This window comes from Falco rusticolus, chromosome 6 (assembly GCF_015220075.1).
Source record: "Falco rusticolus isolate bFalRus1 chromosome 6, bFalRus1.pri, whole genome shotgun sequence".
Taxonomy (NCBI): domain Eukaryota; kingdom Metazoa; phylum Chordata; class Aves; order Falconiformes; family Falconidae; genus Falco; species Falco rusticolus.
Genome location: NC_051192.1, coordinates 49,894,026 through 49,916,757, shown reverse-complemented (window position 1 = coordinate 49,916,757; position 22,732 = coordinate 49,894,026). Strand labels below are relative to the sequence as shown.

General features: G+C 38.1%; 1 protein-coding gene across 1 annotated transcript in view; it reads left to right on the top strand.

Moving 5' to 3' along the window:
• The window catches only part of PRKN (parkin RBR E3 ubiquitin protein ligase), a 614,220-nt gene that overhangs the window by 119,022 nt on the left and 472,466 nt on the right, over positions 1–22,732 (top strand). The window contains exon 4 of the mRNA XM_037391827.1: positions 14,452–14,570. Coding sequence (XP_037247724.1) covers positions 14,452–14,570 — 119 coding nt within the window. The remainder of the gene's footprint in view (positions 1–14,451; positions 14,571–22,732) is intronic.

Here is a 22,732-nt window from a genome sequence, read left to right as displayed (position 1 = left end):
GAGTCCAAACTGAATGTTCATTTGAATGAATTTATTGCAAATCTGAAAAGGAATCTACAGCAATGAAATATCTAGTATAGCTAGTGAATATTGGTGTTTAACTCTCTTGAACCTGATCTACCTGCAGCCTGTACCAGCTGACTCCTAGGTAGAGAACCATTAACATTTTCCTGCCTGTGAGGGGTCTTTTGCACAACCCTGGCTCAGACATCACTTTCTCAAGAAGCAGCTATTCCAAAATTTTTCTTATTTCCTCTGAGAGCAGACTTAGGGCAGTGGCATCATTAAGTCATACAAATGTATAAAGCGTAACCAAAGTGTTAATTCTCATCTTTTCTAACTATTGCTAAAGGATCTTACATTTTGCATAATGCCTTTAAACCTGAGAAGTTGCATGTGGAATACTAAACTGCCGCAAAATTACTAGTGTTTTGTAACTCAACCATCAAAATTGGCCATTGCTACCAAGTAATTTGGTATATGTTTCTTTACATCAAGTAGAATGTCTTTGAAGGCATCTCTGAATATCAAAAAAGTATTCAAAATAGTACTACTTTTTTAATAAAAGTAATCTTCAGAAAAGTGAAACAAACAAAAAAGTAAAATTTGCTGGAAAGATCTTACTCTTTTGAATGCACAAGGAAGCAGAACTAATAAAAACCCTGAAAGCATTAGGAAAAGAACAGAACACTTTTTAAACAACATTGGCGTACAAGTTACCATTTTGTAATCCACATGAAGACACTTAACAGTTTAAAGAATATTACTGTGGGAGAAATGTTCTTCAGAAAATTAAGATGCAGTGCAGAACAGAATCAGTTTTTATAGCTTAAGATGACAGCTTGAAATTCAGAAACAGGCGAGGGAGTTTAAAGAAAATACATAAAGATTTATAATCTAATAGTTTAAAGTCTTAGTAAGACTTGTACAAAGGCCTGTTGTCATTTAATCACCAAAGTATTTGCTACAACAGAGGTAAAGTATCTTCAGTATTTTTGTGTTCCTGTGGATAAAACTAAGAGCATAATTATCTATACTTTAAAAGAAAAATTTGAAAGTCATTTTGTAAAGGCTTTTGGGTTAGGATTTTTTCACGGGCAGGAGCACAGAATGTCTCCAGCAGAGGACACGGTCTGGGTTGCACAGAAGCAGGACTGTCTGATGTCTTTCCCATTGCAGCCTGGAGGTCAAAATACGATGGACCACTGGATCTGTAATTACAGAACCAAGCTACAGATCCCTCTTTCTGAAGGGGCACAGCAGCACAGGGAAGTGTAGTAACAGATTACTTCCATCTCTTTCTCACATGAAATGTGACAGTGGCTACACCGACTCAGATCCAAGATTCATTTAGCATAGTATCCTATTGGCAGTCCGTGGCTTCTGCCAGTACCATGTATAAATCGGTCTGATATTTTCCAGGATGCTGTCCCACTCTGTCACTTTCTGCATGCCTGTCATGATTTTGTAGACGTCTGTGATATTCCCATTTAACTGTCTATGTTTTGGGCCAGAAAGTCACGCTGTATTTAAACAACTGTGGCATGGACGCTGTTGATTACCCATTCCCTCGTTTTATATATTTCTAGTTCTACTGATTCGTGCTCTGAGATGGAAAGGGTAGAATTGCTCATGCTGTTGAAAATGGAGCACACCATGATTTTTTTCAGCATTTGTACAGCACTGTTTTCTGAATTGCTTTTCTTTCCCCCCTCTATTCCTCTCTTAATAACTCCTAGCATTCAATTTACTTTTTTGATTGCTACTGAGCACTGAGCTGACATTTTCATAGAACTCTCTATTATAACCCCAAGATCTTGTTTCTGTGTGGTAATAACTAGTCAAGACCATCACTGTTTGCATAAAATAATTTTTCCCATGTACATTACCTTAAATTTATCTACAATGAATTTAATTTTTTATTCTATTATTAGTTACTCACCACCCTACGTTCTTCAATGTTTTTTTCTAGTTGGCCTTCATTTTTACTACCTTGAATAAAATCATATCACCAACCAACTTTGTGATTTCACTGTTTGTTTCTCTTTTTCTGATGGTGAATACTCAGGTCCTAGCATCTCTTTTTCTGATGGTGAATACTCAGGTCCTAACAAAATTTCCTTTTGGGACTGCACTGAGAAAACTGAATATTTATTCCTGACCTTTGTTTCCCATGTTTAAAATAGTTATTTGGCTACAGGGGAATTTTTCCTTTTATTCAGTAACAGTAAAATTTCTATTAAAAAAAACTGTTGAGGAAGCTTTTTAAATGTTTTAGAACCTTGGATAATTTAATTATCTTCCATAAACTGTGCTACCTCACTATTTATTCCTTGGGTGCTCTGAAAAACAAACTTTTCGAGTATGTATTGCAATAGAGTAGCAGGCTTTAAAACAAAGCTCTCACAGCAAGGCCGTTGTTTTTTCTTGTCACCAGCCTTTCATACTTACTGGTAATTATTGATACGTTAGCTTACCTATTTCTGCACAACATTAGTTGAGTAGAACTGATGTTTTTTTGGACACTGGAAATAACTAGAAAGCTAACACAGAGAATAAGCTCAGTAGGAATAGCTATTATTTCACTATTGGTATGCTGTTCTTCAATCTTTTGGTCAAAATAAACATACCTGATTAGATACTGTGATTGCACACTGTCCTGGGTTCAGCTGGGACACAGTTCATTTTCTCCTTAGTGGCTGGTGCAGCGCTGTGTTTTGGATTTGGTGTGAGGACACTGTTGGTGGCACACTGATGGGTTTGGCTGTTGCTGGGTCACGTTTATACTCAGTCAAGGACTTTCCAGGTTCTGGGGCCCTGCCAGCAAGACGGCTGGAGGGGCACGGGGAATTGGGAGGGGACACGGCCAGGACAGCTGACCCCAGCTGGCCAAAGGGATACTCCATGCCATATGCCACCATGCTGAGTACATAAGCTGGGGAAGAAGAAGGAAGGGGGGGACATTCAGCATTATGGTGGTTGTCTTCCCAAGTAATGGTTATGGGTGACGGAGCCCGGCTTTCCCGGGGATGGCTGAACCCCTGCCTGCCCATGGGAAGCCGTGAATGAATTCCTTGTTTTGCTTTGCTTGCGTGTGTGGCTTTTGCTTTACCAGTTAAACTGTTTTTCTCCCAGCCTATGAGTTTTCTCACATTTACTTTTCCGACCCTCTCCCCCATCCCACTGTGGGGGGAGTGAGCGAGCAGGTGCATGGTGCTTAGTTGCCAGCCGGGGTTAAACTACAATACACACTAACACTAGGAACAAAATTTCAAACTAACCAACAAAGCAAAATGTGAATTTTGCATTCTGTATTGTCAAAAAGTGTTTGCCTAAATTGTGCATGATCTGCTATGGAGATGTACATTTTTGAAATGCATATATTTGAAACTATAAATAAGCTGATACAAACTCTTCTTCAATTAGCAAATGCATGCATGCATTCTAAAAATATAGTTACTTTTATGTCTTGTCCTAAGTTTGGTGGTGTATTCTCAATTAAAAAGCTGATGATTTCAATAATATTTTAGCATTTCCATGATTTGTCAATTCTTTGTTTCCTGTTGGACATGACATAGGTATTTACTGTGATATCACATGCTTGGTGTGAAGTCACCAACAGGTTCTGCAAGTTCTTCAACCTCCCACCCTCTTGGGGTGTTTAACTGGTTGTGTCAAAGGCCAGTGGTAAAATGAGGTAGTTGTATAACCTTGGATCAGACTTTTGTGAAAAGAGCTGTGTGAGAAAGAGATGCAGAAAGCTTGTTGGAGGCCTCCACTTCACCCATCCTTGGTAGGTCAACTGGCCTGGGAGCTGCATTTAAGCCCAGGTTCTTACCTTTGTTCCGTCCCTGTGTGATGTTTTTGGGTATGCTGTGTTTAGATGTATGTCTTCTTGATCCCAGCCTTGACTTGATGCCTTGATTTCCTGGCCAGAGCTGGTACCAGCCTCATCCTTATGGACCTGCTTGGTGACCACTGGTCTGTGCGTGACCGTCCGCTGTACCTGCCCTGCTCACTTTGCTCAGGTGTGGTGGGTCTGAGTCCCTGTTGGCGACCATGGCTCCTGTTTGCTATACCATCGCCACTGACTCCTGCATCCCCTGGCCTTCCCCTGCCATGCTGTGCCTTGGAGCCTGAGTGTTCAAGATTTCTGTCCAGCTGTACGGTCATGGCTATTTCCCTAGGCATGCTGCTCTCTGTACAGAAATGTCAAACAAGTGTGCACGTTCTCAAATTCCACTTGGACAAAAAGGAGGAAACCAGAGCTGTGCTGGAGCTGATCAGTACAACTGACTTTTAATTTGTAGTTATGTGCTGAATTTGTGCTCAACTGGATCTGCTGCTCATACAAGCCTACACTGCAGGATCTGTGCCACCCATGCTTGGTTTTCTGCAGCAGCCTCACTTCCCATTATGTGCTTAGGCTTAAACCCAGAAGTCTCTGCCTTCAGCTACAAATAAGCCAGTTCCAGCCAGTTGTTACCACTGCAGGTCACCCTTAGTCCCTTCAACGAGGTAAAAAGCAGCTGAGGGTGGTGCTTTGTGGGGCTGTTATGGCTGGTGCATAGTGGTTTCCCCATGCACAAGGAGTAAATTTTCAGGGAGACCTTTTGATACCCTTAGTCTTGAACACTTTGTTGTGTGCAAGGTATCCTTGTTTGTCTCCCATGTATCATTTGCCAAGCTTTCAGCAGTCTCATGAAATTGTTTTTCTTCTTTTTCTTTTATTTCCCCATGTTGTGCTTTCTAGCAGAATCATCACCATTAGGTTTGTTTTCTTTTTCCTCTTTTTCCTGCATTCACTCCTTATTATTAATATGAACTATGCTAGCTTTAGTGTTGAAATTTGCTCCTTTGTCTGAAAATCAGAGAGCAAACTGAAGGAGAGAAGAGTATATTGTGAGAAGTAAGAGACAGTGAAGTTTATGTAGTGGTCAGGAAAGGGAATGAGAAAGGGGAAAAGTAATTACAGAAGTTATCTGGGTAATTAGGTAATGAAGTAAGAAGAAGAAAGAGGAAAGAAAGTGAAGGGAAATGATACTGGGCCTTAGAAAAGGGGAGCAGAAGATTCTTCCATGATAAAGATTGAAAGAGAAAGCCTAATAAACGTTTTTCCCTAGCCCATTCAAAATTCCAGAAATTTAAATTAGATCAAGTACTATTCTTTTTGCATTTTTTTTAATGAACAGGAGCCTTCTGGGTTATTTGCACGCAATTTTTTTTCACTGAGAAGAAAGGAGTTTAAAAGATAAATTCCACCCCCCACCCCCCGCTGTCTTTCTCAAGTACTTCCAGTATTCCACCTCTAATGCAGGCATTACACCCTTTTCTGCCAAATTCCAACTCTTCTTAATATCCTCTCCTGCTTTCATTTGTAGTCTTTGTTGCAGTGACAAGTCCATATCTTTTTTCTAAATAGCTTTCTTCCATATGCTTTAATTATCTGAGATCCATAGACATTCTGCAAATCGTATTTGAGCCTCAAGAAAAGGAATTGTAGGTTGTGGGTTTTTTTAAGGTTTAGTCTATTTAATATTGTTATCTATACTGCAAAATACCACAACTGTTTGTCATGAGTTCTTGTGCACAGCATCACCAAGTGGGATTCATCTCACCTCATTTTAAAGGTTTGCAGTGTAGATATCTCTGCCAGACCTAAGAGTCCTAAATCCCCACAACAGAGAGAAACACACCTTTTTAGGCACAATTTATCAGACGTATCATTTTGTATCTACTTTAGTCTGAATTCAATCAAACCATAAAAGTGCCCATTTTTGCCACTAGAATATGGCACAACCAGTTTAAATAAATCTGTCAAATAAATGCCATTCTCATGGTCTAAATTAGATAGGAATCATAAAGAGTAAGTATCATCATAAACAGGTAGAAAAGTTTTATAAACGTGTACAGCTGCATATATGCATCTGTGGAGGAAAGCTATGTGCTCTGTGAAATCTTTGCAGGTAGGCAGTTTAAAAAGAAAAGATTAAAGGCAGAAAATACCAGTTGTATTTTTGGAAAGTGAATAGGATCTTTTAAGTCATCTCTTTTTTTAGGTGCAGAAGTGCAACCTCCACACTTCTTTTTTAATTTACGTTTATGTGCAAATGTTTACTACATTGGGACTGATGGGTTTATATAGCAGATATTTTTCCTTGTACTGTGTTGAATCAAGCAAAGTCCTTGAGGTGAAGACAGTTGGAAAAATACTTTTCTTTGTTCACTTTTAACTATGTATTTTTCATTATGTGGGTGCAGATTGCTAAAATCGTCTGAGAGGTCTCTGGCAGTCAATCAAAGTTTTACAAATCACAACTAGTCTAAATGTAAATATAATGGAATCTGAAACAATGTTAGCTTTGTGTAATTTTCACTCTGTTGAAAGAATTCCTGTAGCTGTGTCCTCTTTCAAATAGCTGAGTTAAAGGAAAGACTCAGTAATCATTATCATGTATATGAAAATGCAGTTCAAATGAAAACGGTAGGTTAGCTCCTAATACCCCGATTCAGATTTTATTCATTTAAGCAGTCATATGGATGATAATGGGTGTTTTGACTGATTAGAGATTTCAGGATCAGGTCTATAGACATTATGACTAACATTTTCTGATTAACTAGTCTTGCATATAAGAATAATTGGTCTGCGCTATCACTAACATATATAAAGCTTGCACAGCATGTTCATCATTAGCAACATAGAAAAAAGGAGGAAATTCAAATCCTAAAGGAGCTTAAAAATTTAAATGGGGAGATGGTACAAAACACTGGGATACACCTCAGAGAAAGCTACTTTTTCTTTTTATATAAAACACTCAAGGGAGGGAACAGTTTTAATACTTTTTGTGATGGGATAGTTCTGAGGAAATCAGCTTTGAAGAAGCAAAAGAGAGAGTGTGTCTCACTGAGATGAGAAGACAGGTCCTGACATATCTCATAAATAAGCAGCCTTTTGCATTCATATGTTCATAAAATTTTTTGGCCAGTAAAAGTAATGTAACTAAATGAACTCAGTAGAGTAAACCACCAGGCATTTTACTAAAACTGGCCTGTAATAAAGGCTTTATCTGATGATATTTGCAAGTGAAAACTGCAAAATAGGGATTGTTTTCTGAATTCTTATGAAACTATTTTATACACCAACAAAGTGTGTGCCTCGTACATTTACATTAAACATGTATATGCACGAATTATATATGCACAAGTACATATATATTCATACATGTTAGCCATACGTATTAGCCTGGTCCCTGTTAATGTACATTGTTTAAAAGTTACTAGGGATGTTGGAGGTATAAAATGATAAATAAATTCCTTTTAAACAACAGTGGAACAACAGATCTTGTCTATCAGACCCACTCCTGCTTTTTAACTAGGAAAATTCTATCTCAGACTTCTGATGTTCAGGTTTGGGTGATTTATTGTATGCTTCTCTAAACCCTAACAGGAGGAAGCGGTTAGTCTGATCTTATACAGCCTGCAGTGTGGCTTATTCGAACCTTCCTCATTTCTTTTTGAAGGGTAATTTGAAGATCTACATCAACAAACAGCTAATATAGAAAATAGGCTGAAGAGATAAGCAGAAACTGAATAGCAAAAGCATTGAGTAAGATTTTAATGGAGACTTAAAAGTTTTTAAGAGAATACGTGAATCCTGTCATCTGTATATCTTGGATCATTAAAATGTAGGCTCTCAACATATAGTGTCAGATCAAATAAAGCCCTAATTTTTTCCTTTGAGATCTTCCAGCTACCTATGTTGGTACTTTTCCCCTTGAATACTTGGCCTAGTGACTCCATCTCCAGAACCCATTTTCTCTGCCATTTTACTTTTGTCCATCTACAAACTTTTTCACAGCTCCTTCTTACAACTGTGTGCTTTCCTTAGAAGGTTGAGCCAAGATTATGGTGGGCCCTAGACCTTAGACATTCTTGAATGCAGGAAACTAAGCCTGAGGTGGAGATGGCAAGGAAAGATGCTTACAGAGGAGCTTATGGAGTGGGGGTTTCAATACTTAGGATATTTCTGTGTCTCCTGATACTTTGTCTTGCTCCACACTTTAATCTTGAACTTTCTCTTCTCTCCCTACTCTGGTATTGCCCTCACACTTTTGCTATTTCCAAGTGGGAAGACATTAAGTATCCCCAACACTTGCAAGATTTGCTTGAGTGAGAACATTGGTAGAGAAAATGGCAATCAGCACCACAACACCACGCTAATTACATAGTATACGTTATGATTCTAGCTGGGAAGTATTTCTCATATATTTAATAAGCTATTAATCATCCTATAGAATTGCATTCAGTACAAAATATACTAGAGAAAAATCACTGTTGTTTTTCTTGACCTATCATCCATTTCTGAATGACAGGTATGCAGTCCCCCAGCACTGAAGGACATAAAACTTTAAAAATTTGTCCTAAACCACACCTCTGATGACTTAGTTTGAGCAATTCAGTTTACATAAGGATTAAAATCAGAGGGTTTTGAGACATTGTTTCTGTATATTAGAAAGGAGATGTGATGAGTTTAGGCTAATATGTTACTTTATCTCTTCTGTCATGTTATTTGATGGCTAATATAGAATGATAATAAAAATTGAAATAATTTATTTCTGACACTGTTGCATGACCTGAGGCTATAACTTACCTCATTACTAGAGTTATCTTAGTAGGTTAGCCTATGCATGCCTCTCCTTTGAATTCTGGAAGATCTTGGAACCTTCAGTACCCATTCTTGATCTTTAGCTTTATGTTTTATTGCAATTTTTATTAGGAAATTTTGTTAAGAAAGTATCAATACTAGATATTGCTTGCAGTTTAAAAACAGAAACAAAAACAAAACAAGAAAAAACTCTGAGCAGCTCAGACTTATTTTCTGCTTGCTCCCACGTGGATAAATCTAAATTTGCTACTTTATGAGACATTAGTATAATTTGTATTCTTTCAGAGTAAATGTCCTCCTTATAGAACGGAATCTCAGAACTATTGAAACAGCTTCTAGAACTCACAGAAAATAAATCATTTATAGGAAGAATGGAGGGGGGTTCTGATGACTTTTAAAAAAGTAATGGAAGACTCTAGTAATTTATAAGCCTAAGAACTTAACTGAAATTCCTGAAAATGCTTGGGGGAGAAATCTAACACTTGCAAGTATTTCAAATAATGCACAAGCAAGAGTAACAACTAGCACAATTGTATTAAAAAAACGATCATGTTGTACTGTGGAGAGAAGGAGTAAATATCACATACTTACCTATGTAATTATTTTGACAATTTAGCATGATACTGTCATTAACAAACTAGGTGTCCAGATACAGATAAAAATACAGTAGGGTTGCTGTGAATGTGTCTACTAATCTGTGACTGGGGAGTAGTTATTAGTAGTTCATCATCAAAATGGAGGGATATATTGAACGAGTCTGCCCTACATCTGATATTAATCAATATTCTTATTAATGACCTGGAGGATGGAATAGACACAAAACTTATTAAAGCAGTAGACATCACCAAGCTAGGAGGGACTGCAGATAAACTGGAGGACAGCCTAAAAATTTAAAATGATCATGACAAGTCAGAAATACAGTCTGGAAAAAACCACCATGGTGCTCGGAAGAGGGCAACACAGAGTATTGCACTTGGCTGGCAGTATTCATCAACACAAATACAGAATGGGTTAAAACAAATGAAGCAGACAACATTTTGGAGGTTCATTTTAGATCATAGACTGAACAGGAACAAATTAATTTATGCTCATAATATTAAGTGAGGTACTATACAGGAACAGATAAACACAAAGATAACCTTCCAGATGTCTTTAAAAAAAAAAGAAAAAAAGGACCCCATTGTACTCAGCATTAGAAAAACTGCAGCTGGAAAATGATAACAAGTTTAGGGAGCTGCATCTAACACTATTTAAAGAAAAATCTAAGAGAAATATTTTGAGCGCTAGAGTGTATTGCGTGTAAGAAAGGAATGACTATATTGGGGTTGACTAGCCCATAAAATAGAAAACCAATACAAAAGTCTGCTGCAAAGAGAAAGAAAGCAAATTGGTTTCCATACCTTTAGTGGAATGTAGAGGATGTACTTGTTAAATTTCATCCTGAAAATTAAGGCTAAAAATAAGGAGTAACTTCTCTAAAGATAAAGATACTGAAGTACTAGCACAGATGACCTGAGGAAGGAGGTTGTGAGTTCTCTGTAATTGCAGATGGGAGAGGCATTTCTTAGGACTCCAGTAACGAGAGACGTTCCTGTAGTTTCCGTGAAAGATTCAGTCCTGTAAGTGTTCTCACCAAATGCAAAGGGCAGTTAAGGTAGACCACTATTGCCAGGCAGTCGTGCATTAAATGAGTTTTGCTGTGTTGAAACAAGTTATGAGAGGAATTCACCAATGCATATGGAAATGGTTCATTTGGCTGCTAATTCAGCATATGAATAAAATGAAAGAATTCTTTTTTCTGTATTTCCAAGTCAGATTTATCGGAAGCTTGACATATTGGAGATGGCTTCTTAAAAAGTGAGCATATGATCATGTGCTGAAGAATGCTTTTGGACTGATGAGAAACTCGAGTTTGTAAGGTCAACTTTCTGGTGGCACCTTTTTAAGTTTACAGCAAATTAAAGTAAAATACTTGTCCACAAAATGACAGATCCTTGATGCTCCATCTTAAAGGATAAGAGACTCAAATTAAATGGCTTCTCAAGAGATGTACCAGCTGGTGGTGAAAATCTAGAAAACAATGTCCAGACCCAGATGAACCACTGATTGTCAAAAGAATCTGTTATGGGTCCCTTGCCCCACAAAAAGTACTTGTAATGTGGACCTGAAAATTGAGATTTCCATGACTTTACCTTCTCTGAAAAGAATAATGCAGATACAGCACGTTTGTTTTTCCCTCAGTCTTGCGCCACCCACCAATGTATGTAACTCCATAGAAGACTGATAGTTATAATTTATTTATTTCTGGCATTAATGCTCACATTCAGTATCAGAATCAGCATTTATAAAGGGACCTTCATTTTTTTAATCTTGTAACTTGCTGTGTCTGCACATTCTTGCTGAGTGCCAGTATTATAAAATATTAATGTAAAGCTTTATGAAATCTTATAGACCATGATTGAATGAGGAAAGACAAGGTTTTAAGGTTGGTTCTGCAGCAATTTTAGTGATTACTGGCACGGGGCCATAATTACATTTCTTGTTAATATTGCTATGTCAGAGCTTGTGCAAAAAGCAGATTTCTTTGTTCCTATTTGTTTCAGTTCCCTTCTGGAAAGGGATTCAAGGGGTTGTAATCTCTGGTAAGGTCCATGCTGAAATACACATTGACATTAACAAGTCAGTAAAGATTTTAATACTGGCCATGTATGTATGACTTTTAGCATTTGCATTCTTAATTCATTCTCCACTACTCCTGGTGATGCTACTCAGGACATACACCTAATGATGCAACTGCGCTTTGTGAGAATGAGATCAGCAAATCTGCATAAAGTGGTGAATGGATCGCTGAAAATCCCTATTGATACTTTCCTGCTAAAATCAGAACATTCCTCTTGTCATGTTGTGCCTCTCCAGCAGCCTTGCTATAGCCGACATTTCCAAAGTTATGAAATTTGGATAAAGCTCCAAATTTCTCATTATGGTATAAATGCGTTTCTTGTGTTTCAAATTTGTGCATAGGGATGTGTTTGAGGTACTTTTAATATTCATGAAAAAGGAAAAAAATGGAGAGTGCTAAGAAAAATGAATATAGAGCTAACATAGTCTATTTTTGCACAGAGTAAATATCAGGCTAATGCACAAGATTTATCCTCTAAAGTAAATCATCAATATGTCTCATTTTGGGCCTCTTCTATGACTGCTATTTTTTACTGCAGTATTCAGTCATGCTGATTTATGCCATACTATCCTGTGAATATTTTGCAGAATATTATCAATAATATAATTTTATCTTTGGGTCCAGATGGAATGAACTTAGAACACAAAGCAGGCAGAAAGCATGATTCCTGCCTCAAGTAGATTACTGCTTGAAATAAGCTTGCTATAAAATGTGAGACAGGGACACAAGACATCAGGGTCTGGAGAACAGGATCAGGAAAAGCATCAGCCCAATTAACAAAATATTTTGTTCTGTAAGGGCTCATGTACTCAATAAGATGGTTCTGTTTGTCTGGAAGGGTTTCATTAGAGTCACGGCAGGAATCATTCTGGAGAGTCAGGCAGAATTAGGACAGTGAGCAGTGGCATCACAGATCTACTCAGGATATGTGCTTCTACATGTGAACAGCAGCAGCAGTCTCATTACTCTCATTAGACTGCCCATATAACAAATCGGAGCAATGGGAGAGGACGGGTGATACTGAAAGAGGTAAAGCAGTCTGGTCTCACTTCCTGCACTTGAGACTGACACCAGAATAAGTGGCTGAAATCGTGTTTATTGTGAGCCTCTGTTAGTGATAGCATTCTTGCTTACTTAGGTTACATAGTATTTCCTTTGAAATGTGCTAAAGGTGCTGCCTTTTTGTTATATTGATTGACCTGCTGATCCCACATTGAACAACTGCCAAAAGTAAAATTCAATCATGTACAAGTGTGCTCCTCCTCATTTGTAATACCGTAGTGTAGATTTTCGTTGTGGATTATAGCTCACATTGGGTGTAATCCAGATGTGCTCTCAGTCCAGGTGTTAGGAACCTCAGGCAAAAGATGAGTGAACACAGATTCAAATGTCCAAATTTTTTTCATATTTAGTTTGGAATCACATCTCAACATGGTACCATATATTAAATAGTTGACCATAAGCCTTTTTTCTTTAGTCTAAATATTTTAATATCAGAACTGTGTTTTAGACTGTTTTGAGAATTGTGCTGTCAACCTTTTGAATTGCTCTTATTCGTATGAAAAGTGTATGTGTGTGAATGGATGAATGTGTGTTAATTTTCCACAAAAACTGAACTCAGTTTAAATTCTGTGATGCTTTATGTTCTGCTGTGGTGATTAATATTCCCCAGGGAAGCATAATGAAAACACCTCAGATCAGTTTACTAAAATTAATATTGGCTACATCACTGATGAACTTTTATGTAGTTTATGTTTCTGAAAACTTGTAAGAGTGTTATAAAATTTCTTCTCACAGTAGTATATGTCTTCTTTGAAGACATCTATAAACTTTTTTAAGATTATTATTTTGTTATTATATAGTTCTCTGAAGTTGAGTTTTGGAAACTAGTTGCCCATTTATGTTAGGACACCTACGAATAAGTGTAACATGAAATTGATAGGCATTTTCCTTGGCAGAACACAAGGTCTGTTGTTTATCATGTGAAAAACATGTAAAAAAATGCAAGTCAGTTATATTTAAAAATATTACTCTAGAACATATTTACTGTGGTAACATTCTAGGTTTCAAATATACATAAAAAGTATATTGCTGATAAACATAGGAAGACCTAGGAGAATGGCAAGGAAGACAGTGAAAAATTTTTGATCTTAAAGTGACTGCTATTGATTCTGAAGTTCACCACTGCTAACGGGTCAAATCTCCACAGTCTTACCTCTTGATATTGGGAAAAATCTGTTAAGAACTTTTTTCTGGTCTCAGTTCAACTTCTGATATTAAGCTTGAGCCTCTGATCTTGGAGATGTCTAATCTAGATTAAAGCCATGTTATGAATCTTCCATCATTTTCTAAGAAGTAGCAATAGCCATTCTAAAATGTGGTTTACTCAAAACAGTGATCAGGATTGCATGTGAAATCAAATTCATTAGCATTGCCCCAGGCTTACACAATTCTCTGCCTATCATCTTCTGTTCCATCGTTTCACAGAACAGAATGCGTTTCATTTAATTTTCCTTGAAAATTTACTTGGCCTAATATCTTGGCAGCAGTTTACAAACTTTGCTAAATTATACCGCTGCCAGCAAGAATAAAGCAATGGTTCCCAGTCTTCCATGAATAAAAATTAGATTTGATAAATTAAATATTTGTTTTCTTGCTGTGTTATCAGTCAAATTGATCTTTTAAACTTCATCCAAGGAAATTTTCATGCAATTTGAACTCACTAAACCTTGCAGCTGGACAAACTTAGACTAAAAGTAATATGCAAATTATGGAGAGCTGGGGTAATTAATCTCATACATCACTTGCCAAATATTACAGTTGAAGCTTATCAGTTGTAAACTTAGACTCAAGATAGGATGCATTTCGTAGGATTACCATGTACTTCACCTATAGCCATTGATCAAGAAGCAGGAGCTACTGAAAGGTGTTACGAACTACACCAGGCAAGATATGATAAGATACTGTCTTCAGGCCTTAAAATTAGTCAACCTATTTTTTTTAATTACCACTTGTAGGTCAAATATAAACCTTCTATGACAGTTTGTAACTAATTTTCATTATACATTAAATGTTTCTTTTTGTTGTTTGTTTTCTTTCCTGACAGGTGCAGCTGGTTACAACAGTTTTTATGTTTTTTGCAAAAAAAATTGCCAAGCTGTGAAACCTGGGAAACTGAGGGTCCGCTGCAGTATATGTAAACAAGGAACACTGACGTTGGCAAGGGTAAGCTTGTTTTCATAGAATCATACAATGGCTTGGATTGGAAGGGACCTTAAAGATCATCTAGTTTCAATCCCCCTGACATGGGCAGGGACACCTTCCACAAGACCGTGTTGCTCAAAGCCCCATCCAGCCTGGCCTGGAACACTTCCAGGGATGGGGCATCCACAGCTTCTCTGGGCAACCTGTGCCAGTGCCTCACCACCCTCACAGTAAAGAATTTCTTACTAATATCTCATCTAAATCTACCCTTTTTCAGCTTAAAAACATTACCCCTTGTCCTGTCGCTACAGGCCCTACTAAATAGTCTGTCCCCATCTTTCTTGTAAGCCCCCTTTAAATATTGGAAGGCTGCTGTAAGGTCTTCAATTCTCCAGGCTGAGAATTGAACCAACTCTCTCAGCCTGTCTTCATGGCCCTCCTCTGGACTTGCTCCAACAAGTCCATGTGCTTCTTATGTTAGGGGGTCCAGAGCTGAACACAGTACTGGTACTGCAGGTGGGGTCACAGGAGAGCTGAGTAGAGGGGAAGAATCACTTCCCTCGCCCTGCTGGCCATGCTACTTTTTTCATGCAGCCCAGGATTTGTTTGGCTTTCTGGGCTGCAAGCACACATTATCTGGCCATGTTGAGCTTTTCGTCCACCAGCACCCCCAAGTCCTTCTCTTCGGGGCTGCTCTCCATCCATTCTCCACCCAGCCTCTACTGACACTGTGGGTTGCCCTGATCCAGCTGCAGGACCTTGTACTTGCCGTTGTTGAACTTCATGAGGTTCGCACAGGCCCACCTCTCATGCCTGTCAAGGTCCCTCTGGATGGCATGTATTCTCTCCAGTATGTTGACCACACCACTCAGCTCTGTGTCATTGGCAGACTTGCTGAGGGTGCACTCAATCCCATTGTCCATGTTGCCAACAAAGATGTTGAACAGCACAGGTCCCGGTATGGACCCCAAAGTAACACCCCTTGTCACTGGTCTCCACTGGGATGTTGAGCCACTGACCACAACTCTTTGAGTGTTACCATCCAGCCAATTCCTTATACACCAAGTGGTCCACTCATTAAATCCATGTCTCTCCAGTTTAGAGACAAGCGTGTCATGAGGAACAGTGTGAAATGCTTTGCACATCTCCAGGTAGATGATGTCAGTTGCTCTTCCCTCATCTGTCAAAGCTGTAATGCTGGTAGAAGGCCACCAAATTTCTCACACATGATTTGCCTTTAGTGATGCCATGTTGGCTGTCACCAATCATACCCTTATTTTCCATGTGCCTTACTATAGTTTACGGAAGGATCAGCTCCATGATCTTGCTGGACACACAGGTGAGACTGACTGGCCTGTAGCTTCCCAAGTCTTCCTTATTTCCCTTTTTAAAAATGGGGGTTATGTTACCTATTTTCCAGTCTGTGTGAACTTCACTGGACTGCTATAACTTCTCAAAAATGATGGATAGTGGCTTATCCACTTCATCCACCTGTTCCCTCAGGACCTGTGGATGCATCTCATCAGCTCCCATGAATTTATACACTTTCAGGTTCCTTAGATGGTCTTGAACATGATTTTCTCCTCTAATGGGAGGTTTTTCATTCTCCCAGTCCCTGCCTTTGCCTTCTGTGGCTTGGACGTTGTGGCTGAAGCACTTGTCAGATGAAGACTGAGGCACAAAAGTCACTGAGTACCTCAGCCTTCTCCATTTCCTGGATAGCCAGGTCTCCCATTTCCTTCTGGAGAGGGTTCACATTTTCTCTAGTCCTTTTATCACTGACGTGCCTATAGAAGCTTTTTTTTTTTTTTTTTTTTTTTTTTGGCCTTGATGTCCCTGGGCAGATTTAATTCTACCAGGGCTTTAGCTTTCCTAACCTGGTCCCTGGCTGCCTGGACAATTTCTCTGTGTTCTTCCCAGGCTACCTGTCCTTGCTTCCACCCACTGTAGGCTTACTTCTTGTTTGAGTTTGTTCAGGAGCTCCTTGTTCAGCCATGCAGGCTTCCTGTCATTTTTGCCTGATTTCCTCTTTGTTGGGATGCATCGCTCCTGAGTTTGGAGGAGATGGTCCTTGAATATTAACCACCTTTCCTAGGTGCCTTTTCCCTCCAGGTCTCTATCCCATGGTACTCTATGAAGCAGATCCCTGAAGAGGCCAAACTCAGCTCTCCTTTTTGTATGTCCATTTGTTTCAAGGTTTTGGAGTATACGGAAGTGTTATATCTAGTTTTCTCTATTTCTATACATGTGTCTCTCTCTATATATATGTATTTCTACTTATTTTTTTTCTTGCTGTTTGTAACTGAGAAGAGTAATTCGAGGGTTTATGAAAATTTCACTTGCTTTTCTCCATTATTTGCAGCATATACAAGGAACACATTGCAGACTAGAGCTCTAATGCCGTAAAGACATTGTTAGCTTTATATTGTAAGGACTAATGATTAATCTGGTAGTATGCACAATGTAGACAACTACATGGGTGCTAAAGAGTTGAAATTAGAGATGCTTATGCAAAGCTTGGAGCGTTTTTTTAGGCCACAAAAGGACCTGAATTCACGTCTTGATTGTGACCATTATGGAATGAGACAAGGAGGGATTAAGTGGCTGTGCAGTTGAGAAAATTAATTCTCCAGCCTAGCTGCCATGTGTAAAGTCAAGGAAAAGTTACTGGGCTCAGACAAAAAATCAGTAGATCTGTCAAGCTTGATTTGCATCCTAAAATGGGGAAGCGTTGTCTGACTTGAATTTGCAGTAATACAGATTTTGGAGGTTTTCTTTTGTCTAAGTGCTGCTGAACTTCACTGTTGTGCTACTGGGCAATGAGAGTCCTTCCTCTGTCATAAATCATGGTGTTTGTCAGCCAGGTTTGTTATGCAAGAGGCTTAGGTTTTGCAGGAGACTGAGCCTTACCATGCTATATATTGGGGAAGGGGGGCTTTCATATTTGGCACATGTTTAAGTGTTTAAATTTGCCTTTTGCTGTGGTTTAAAGTGATTAATTTCAGCTTCATCTTCTTGATGTAGCAGTGTTTCAATGTCTTTACACATAACAGTGCAGTGAGAGCCTTTAAAAACCCAGCTCGTGTATTCTCATTGGAAAGAACAAACCATAGCAATGTTTATACACATCTAATTCAAAAAGACAGAACAACAAACCCCCTCAAGCTCTGTGTGCTATTCCTGAATTACCTGACTATCTCTGATTTATTTCAGAGGCTTGAAACTGTTGCATTTTGTGGTGTTCCGAATAAACACATGTAAGGGGATTTGTTTTCTCGCAAAAGTTGCATTTAAATATTGTTGATTAGTATAGGCTTGATTCACATACAAATCAATATTAAGAGAAGGTGCCATTATTGTACTCTTCCAATGGTATAATATTCAGAATGGATAAAAGCAAAGACATTGTATTCAGCTTGGATACAAGCAGTCAGTGCTGCTGAAAGACATTGCTGTTATCACCAGATGAGTTTGAACCTTCTGTATTGCATTGAAAGCACACAACATGTGTCCTTTGCTAGACTCAGGGGCTTCCTTCAGCGTGGCCACTTTTGGAAATGATGGCTCACACCTGGGCTGTTCAGTTTGGAATTGTTACGTTCCTTGTATTAAGTAGACCTAAATAAATTTCCAAACTTTTCACTTTTTACAGTATCTGCTAAATAGTGTTCTTCATTTTGGAGGTGTCAAAATAAAAATAAAAATATCTCTTTATTGTCTCCCAATATTTTCTCATAACTCCATGATAAAAAAAAACTATTATAAAAATTTCCAGCATGGTGTATTTCTAAATACACTTTTTGTATCTGATTGTCTGGAAAGTACGTGGAGCTACATTATTTTGTCAAATACAGGGTGAATAACACAATAACTATACACAAACTGACAATTTCTATTGAATGAGCAAGTGCAGCTGCTTCTTTTTTTTTTTATTGGGATATTACAGTAGATATGAAAACAAAATAGCTGGAAACATATCGTGGAAACATTCACAGTTTTCAAGACTGATTAGAAAAATCCCAGCTTTCAGATGATCTGAGAATGTACTTCAGCATAAAAGTACAAAAGAGAACAGGGAAATATCTTTTAAAGACTATGAAATGATTATTTTTGTCTCTATTAGTTTTTAAGTAATGCTTGTCTATGAAAATAATTTGCAGTTAAGTTTCTTGTTACTTTCTTCCCAAAACAAAGAGAATCTGTTATTATTCCTTTCCTTTCGAATTTGACTGGAGCATGGTAGTTAAGAACAGTGAGTGTGCTGTTCCAGCAGTTTGGGCTGGCAAGTCCTGAGGACTTTCAAAGTGCCGTATTTGCAATATGGGCACACTCATTGCCTTGAATGTGCTAAGCAACAAACAGTTTGTTTTATAAATACATACCATCTACCTCAGTCCTGTGGTTATGAAGATTAAGCCCAGTTTTGATATGTGTCTGGCCCTTGTGACCCCTTTTCTTCTCACTTTCTAGTCCGTGAGAAAGCTTGAAATATGTACTAAGCCCTATTTATTTTTCAGTACTGTGTAGAGACCTCTCCACATTAATGCAGGCAAAACTGCAGTCCTCCCAGCAAGTGCATTGTATCTGCTCTGCTTTCTTCAATGCATTGCAGTCTACAGTAGGCAAGTTATGTCAGGCTGAAAACGTTGCTGTCAGTTGCTTGACCTTTATGCACATAAAAAAACAATAATCATGGAAGTTAATATATTACCCCAAACCTTTTCTTTCCCCTCCAATCCCAGTGGACTATGCCAATGATTGCTGATAGACATGTTCTTTACTGGTATTGCAATTATTTTCCTTTTGTAGAGCAATTAGTCAAAATAAAGTTGACATAACCAAACTATAAAAAAGGTTGTCTGTACCACTGTGCTACAGATTTGTCAGCAAAGCCATTTTTTTCAAGATCTTTTTCTTTTTCCCAGTTCTCTGTAAAGTGTGCCTGACATTTACATGGTAACACAGCAAGTTTCTTGAGAAGCTCTCTTGTACCATAAGCAGCAAAGCATCATGTAAGCCAGCATTTGTTACACTAATTCTTTTATTGAGATGAAAGTGTATACCTGTGAAAAACCCACACAAAGCTTTGGGCAGCCTTAGCTTACTCTACATGCTAATCCTTCTCCTGCCTAAGCCACAAATGACCAACCTAATTAAACTGAGCTTTCTTTTTTCACGGTGTGTTGACTGACATTTTAAAATATTACTTATTCATTTAAACAGTCTTATTCTAAAACCTTATTAAACTGTCATGCCTATTTGCATAGCATTATTTTAGTATATGATGCTCAGAATAAATTTATGATACTATATTTCTATGAAATTGAAGAGTTCAGTTTTTTATTTTTACCAAAGTCATCCATCTAAATATTAAATTTGTAATTTTTCAGTTGACACTTAAGTTGGTGTTTTATGAACATTTCATGACCTAATGTTTTATGGGAGATATATACCAGGTTGATTTAATTATAAGAAAACATCAGTCACTGCAAAAGTAACACCTCTCCATAGTTTCTGTAATTAATCAAGCACAAAAATATGTCTGGAAAGATTGGAGTGTGGGAGTCTTATGCAGACCACCTGCAAGCCTGCCAGCAACTTTCTTCAAATGGCTTGAAAATTTTAGTCAGTTTCACACTGGTGTATGTTTTTGTTGCTTTTAAGCTTTTAATAATGTTTATTTCAGATACATACAATGTTGCCATTAGTTTCAGTAGCCATGATTCAGATAATTAGGGTATCCCTCTTTCCAGGAAAAAAAACCCACAACACAACCAAAACCAACCCCCCCAAACAAACATCATCCCCCCCCCCCCCCCCCCAAGTTAAAGCCGTCACATTTACAGTGATGTTTTTGGACCCATAGTAGCGTTAACTCTGTTGTGAAAAGGAAAATGTATATCTGTAAATGGAAGGCCTGAATCTGCAAACGGGTATACACCAAGCTATACTTACTATATCACATTTTTTCAATGTACCTGACTCTGTGACATATGGCTGGTGTAGAGGACAGTAACATTTGATTTAGTATCTTATGTGCTTGTCATAATACAAAATTCAAGCACAGAATCTGGATTGAAGTGTGGTAAATAGACTTTAGGTCTCCATACTCAGCCACAGGTTCTGTGGTGAGGCCATTTCTACTGAGGGGACTCATGACTCATTACTGTTCGGTAGTTTTTCACATTGTGTCATTGGTAGTACTGGTTGAGTTTTTGATATGTCCTCTAGTACAAGCACCAAAGGAGTTTTGCATAGCTTCTATAGTTTTCAAGTGTTCCTTGTAGCTCACATCATTACTCAGATCTTTTCAGACATAGGGAGTTATATCTGGATCTGATTTAAATCCCTGCAGCTGAGACTTGGTTTCTGGCATTGACAAAACATCTGGATTTCATTCAGCAGCTGGTGCATACAGTCCTGTTGCTGTCCCTGCCCTCCGCGCTCCAGAGTTCACGGGTTTTGTTAAACTATCTCTGCCGCAAAACTGCTCTTTCCTCATTTGTTCTATTAGGGATATTGCTTTCATCTATTGGTTTTCACCTTAAAACAAGCAAAGAAATGGACATTTGCTGCATTTTGTTTCTCGGGCACCATGAGAAGCTTATTTAGGTAGCTTGTCAGTTAGAGTAGGCTGTGTGGTATGTCATAGTTCTGCAAGGGAAAAGCGCTAGAGTCTTTTGAGTGCCTTTCAGTGACTGACAAATAACAGGTCATAGATAGTTTAAGTGATCTCCCTAATAGATGATAGTTTAGTATTTTGAATTTGATACTTTCATATTTCCTAGGAAGAAAAAGATCTGTAATGCAGTCATTTTCTTTGAGTTCTTACTTCCTAACTCCATTTCAATCAGATTATTTAAGTAGGGTGTTTTCTTTCTAATGAATGTAAACTCAGCAGAGATTTTCCGTAATATAAAATAAAAAGGCAGTTTACTTTTGATCTTTTTTTAATACATCATTGTGAAATTCCATTCCACAATGTACGACCTGTCACCACTGCTCATTTCAGATCACATATTTTTTTCCTGGAATTAATTACTTGTATCCTGTCTTGGTGACAAAGAAAGGACAGAGTACCACTCACTGCACTGGAGCAAGGCTGACTGAAAGAGAAAGGGACAAGTAGTACCTCTGCAATTATGTCACCCTTACTGCTGCTGAGTCAGCTTCTCCCCACTGCTGGTTACTACTGCTGGGGTAATAGTGCAAGGAGGTTACAAAAAATCAATTTGTCCTTTGAGTCTAAACTACAAAATAAACACCCAGTGGAGTGCTATGTGATAAAGTGTGATCTCACTCACAAGCTGTGGAGATATTAAAAATGTGATTGAATTCTTGGGGCTGGATGACATAAGTATTTGTCTCTCCAAAATTACATTTTTGCTGTGAAGTTAAAAACTTTTTGATAGATCTTGGCTAACACATGACAAACAGTTTGTGTTAAAATACTTCTATTGAGTACTGTGCGTAAGAAAGTTACCATTGTAATGTGTGCTGTTTGGTCAAACTAACAAATGTGAAGCAACCATTTATTGTTGGGTCCCTGCTAATGAATGTATTAGTACAAAAATAGCTTAATTTCCCTGCATTTGGTGGACAAAAGTAGTACTTACAGGAAATTACATGTATTCAATATATGTGCATCTTTCTACATAAATAATGAAAAACATCTCAGTTCTGACATCTAAATTGCCACCACTGGGCACTGATGTTAATGCTGTTTTGAGAAGACCAGCGCAGAGAAAAAGAGCTCTCAGAACTCTTTTTCCACAGTTTCCACAGATTCAGGAAATCCTTCTGCATTAGTTATATTAAGTCAGCATACTTAATCATAAACATAATCTTTTTTCTAATGAACCAGTGTTTTTTGAGAGTGTGGGAATGTCTTAAGATGGAGATACGTTGTTCTGTTGTGTGGCCCAAGCCCAGCTGTGCCAGGATTCCACAGAGAAATCAGGCATGTTCTGATCTTCTCCCTACCTGCTACACAGGGAAATGTACTCTTGTGCATTCACTTCTCTCATGACCCGATCTGATGTTGACAGGCCTGCTGAACATGAACTGCTAAGAGTGCAGGACTGTATTGGTATAGTAAGTCCCATCTCCTAGTGGTGTTTGTAGTTCATGCCCAATTCAGTGCTAAAGTAGATATACAAAACCTCTGTCTGTCATAGCTACTG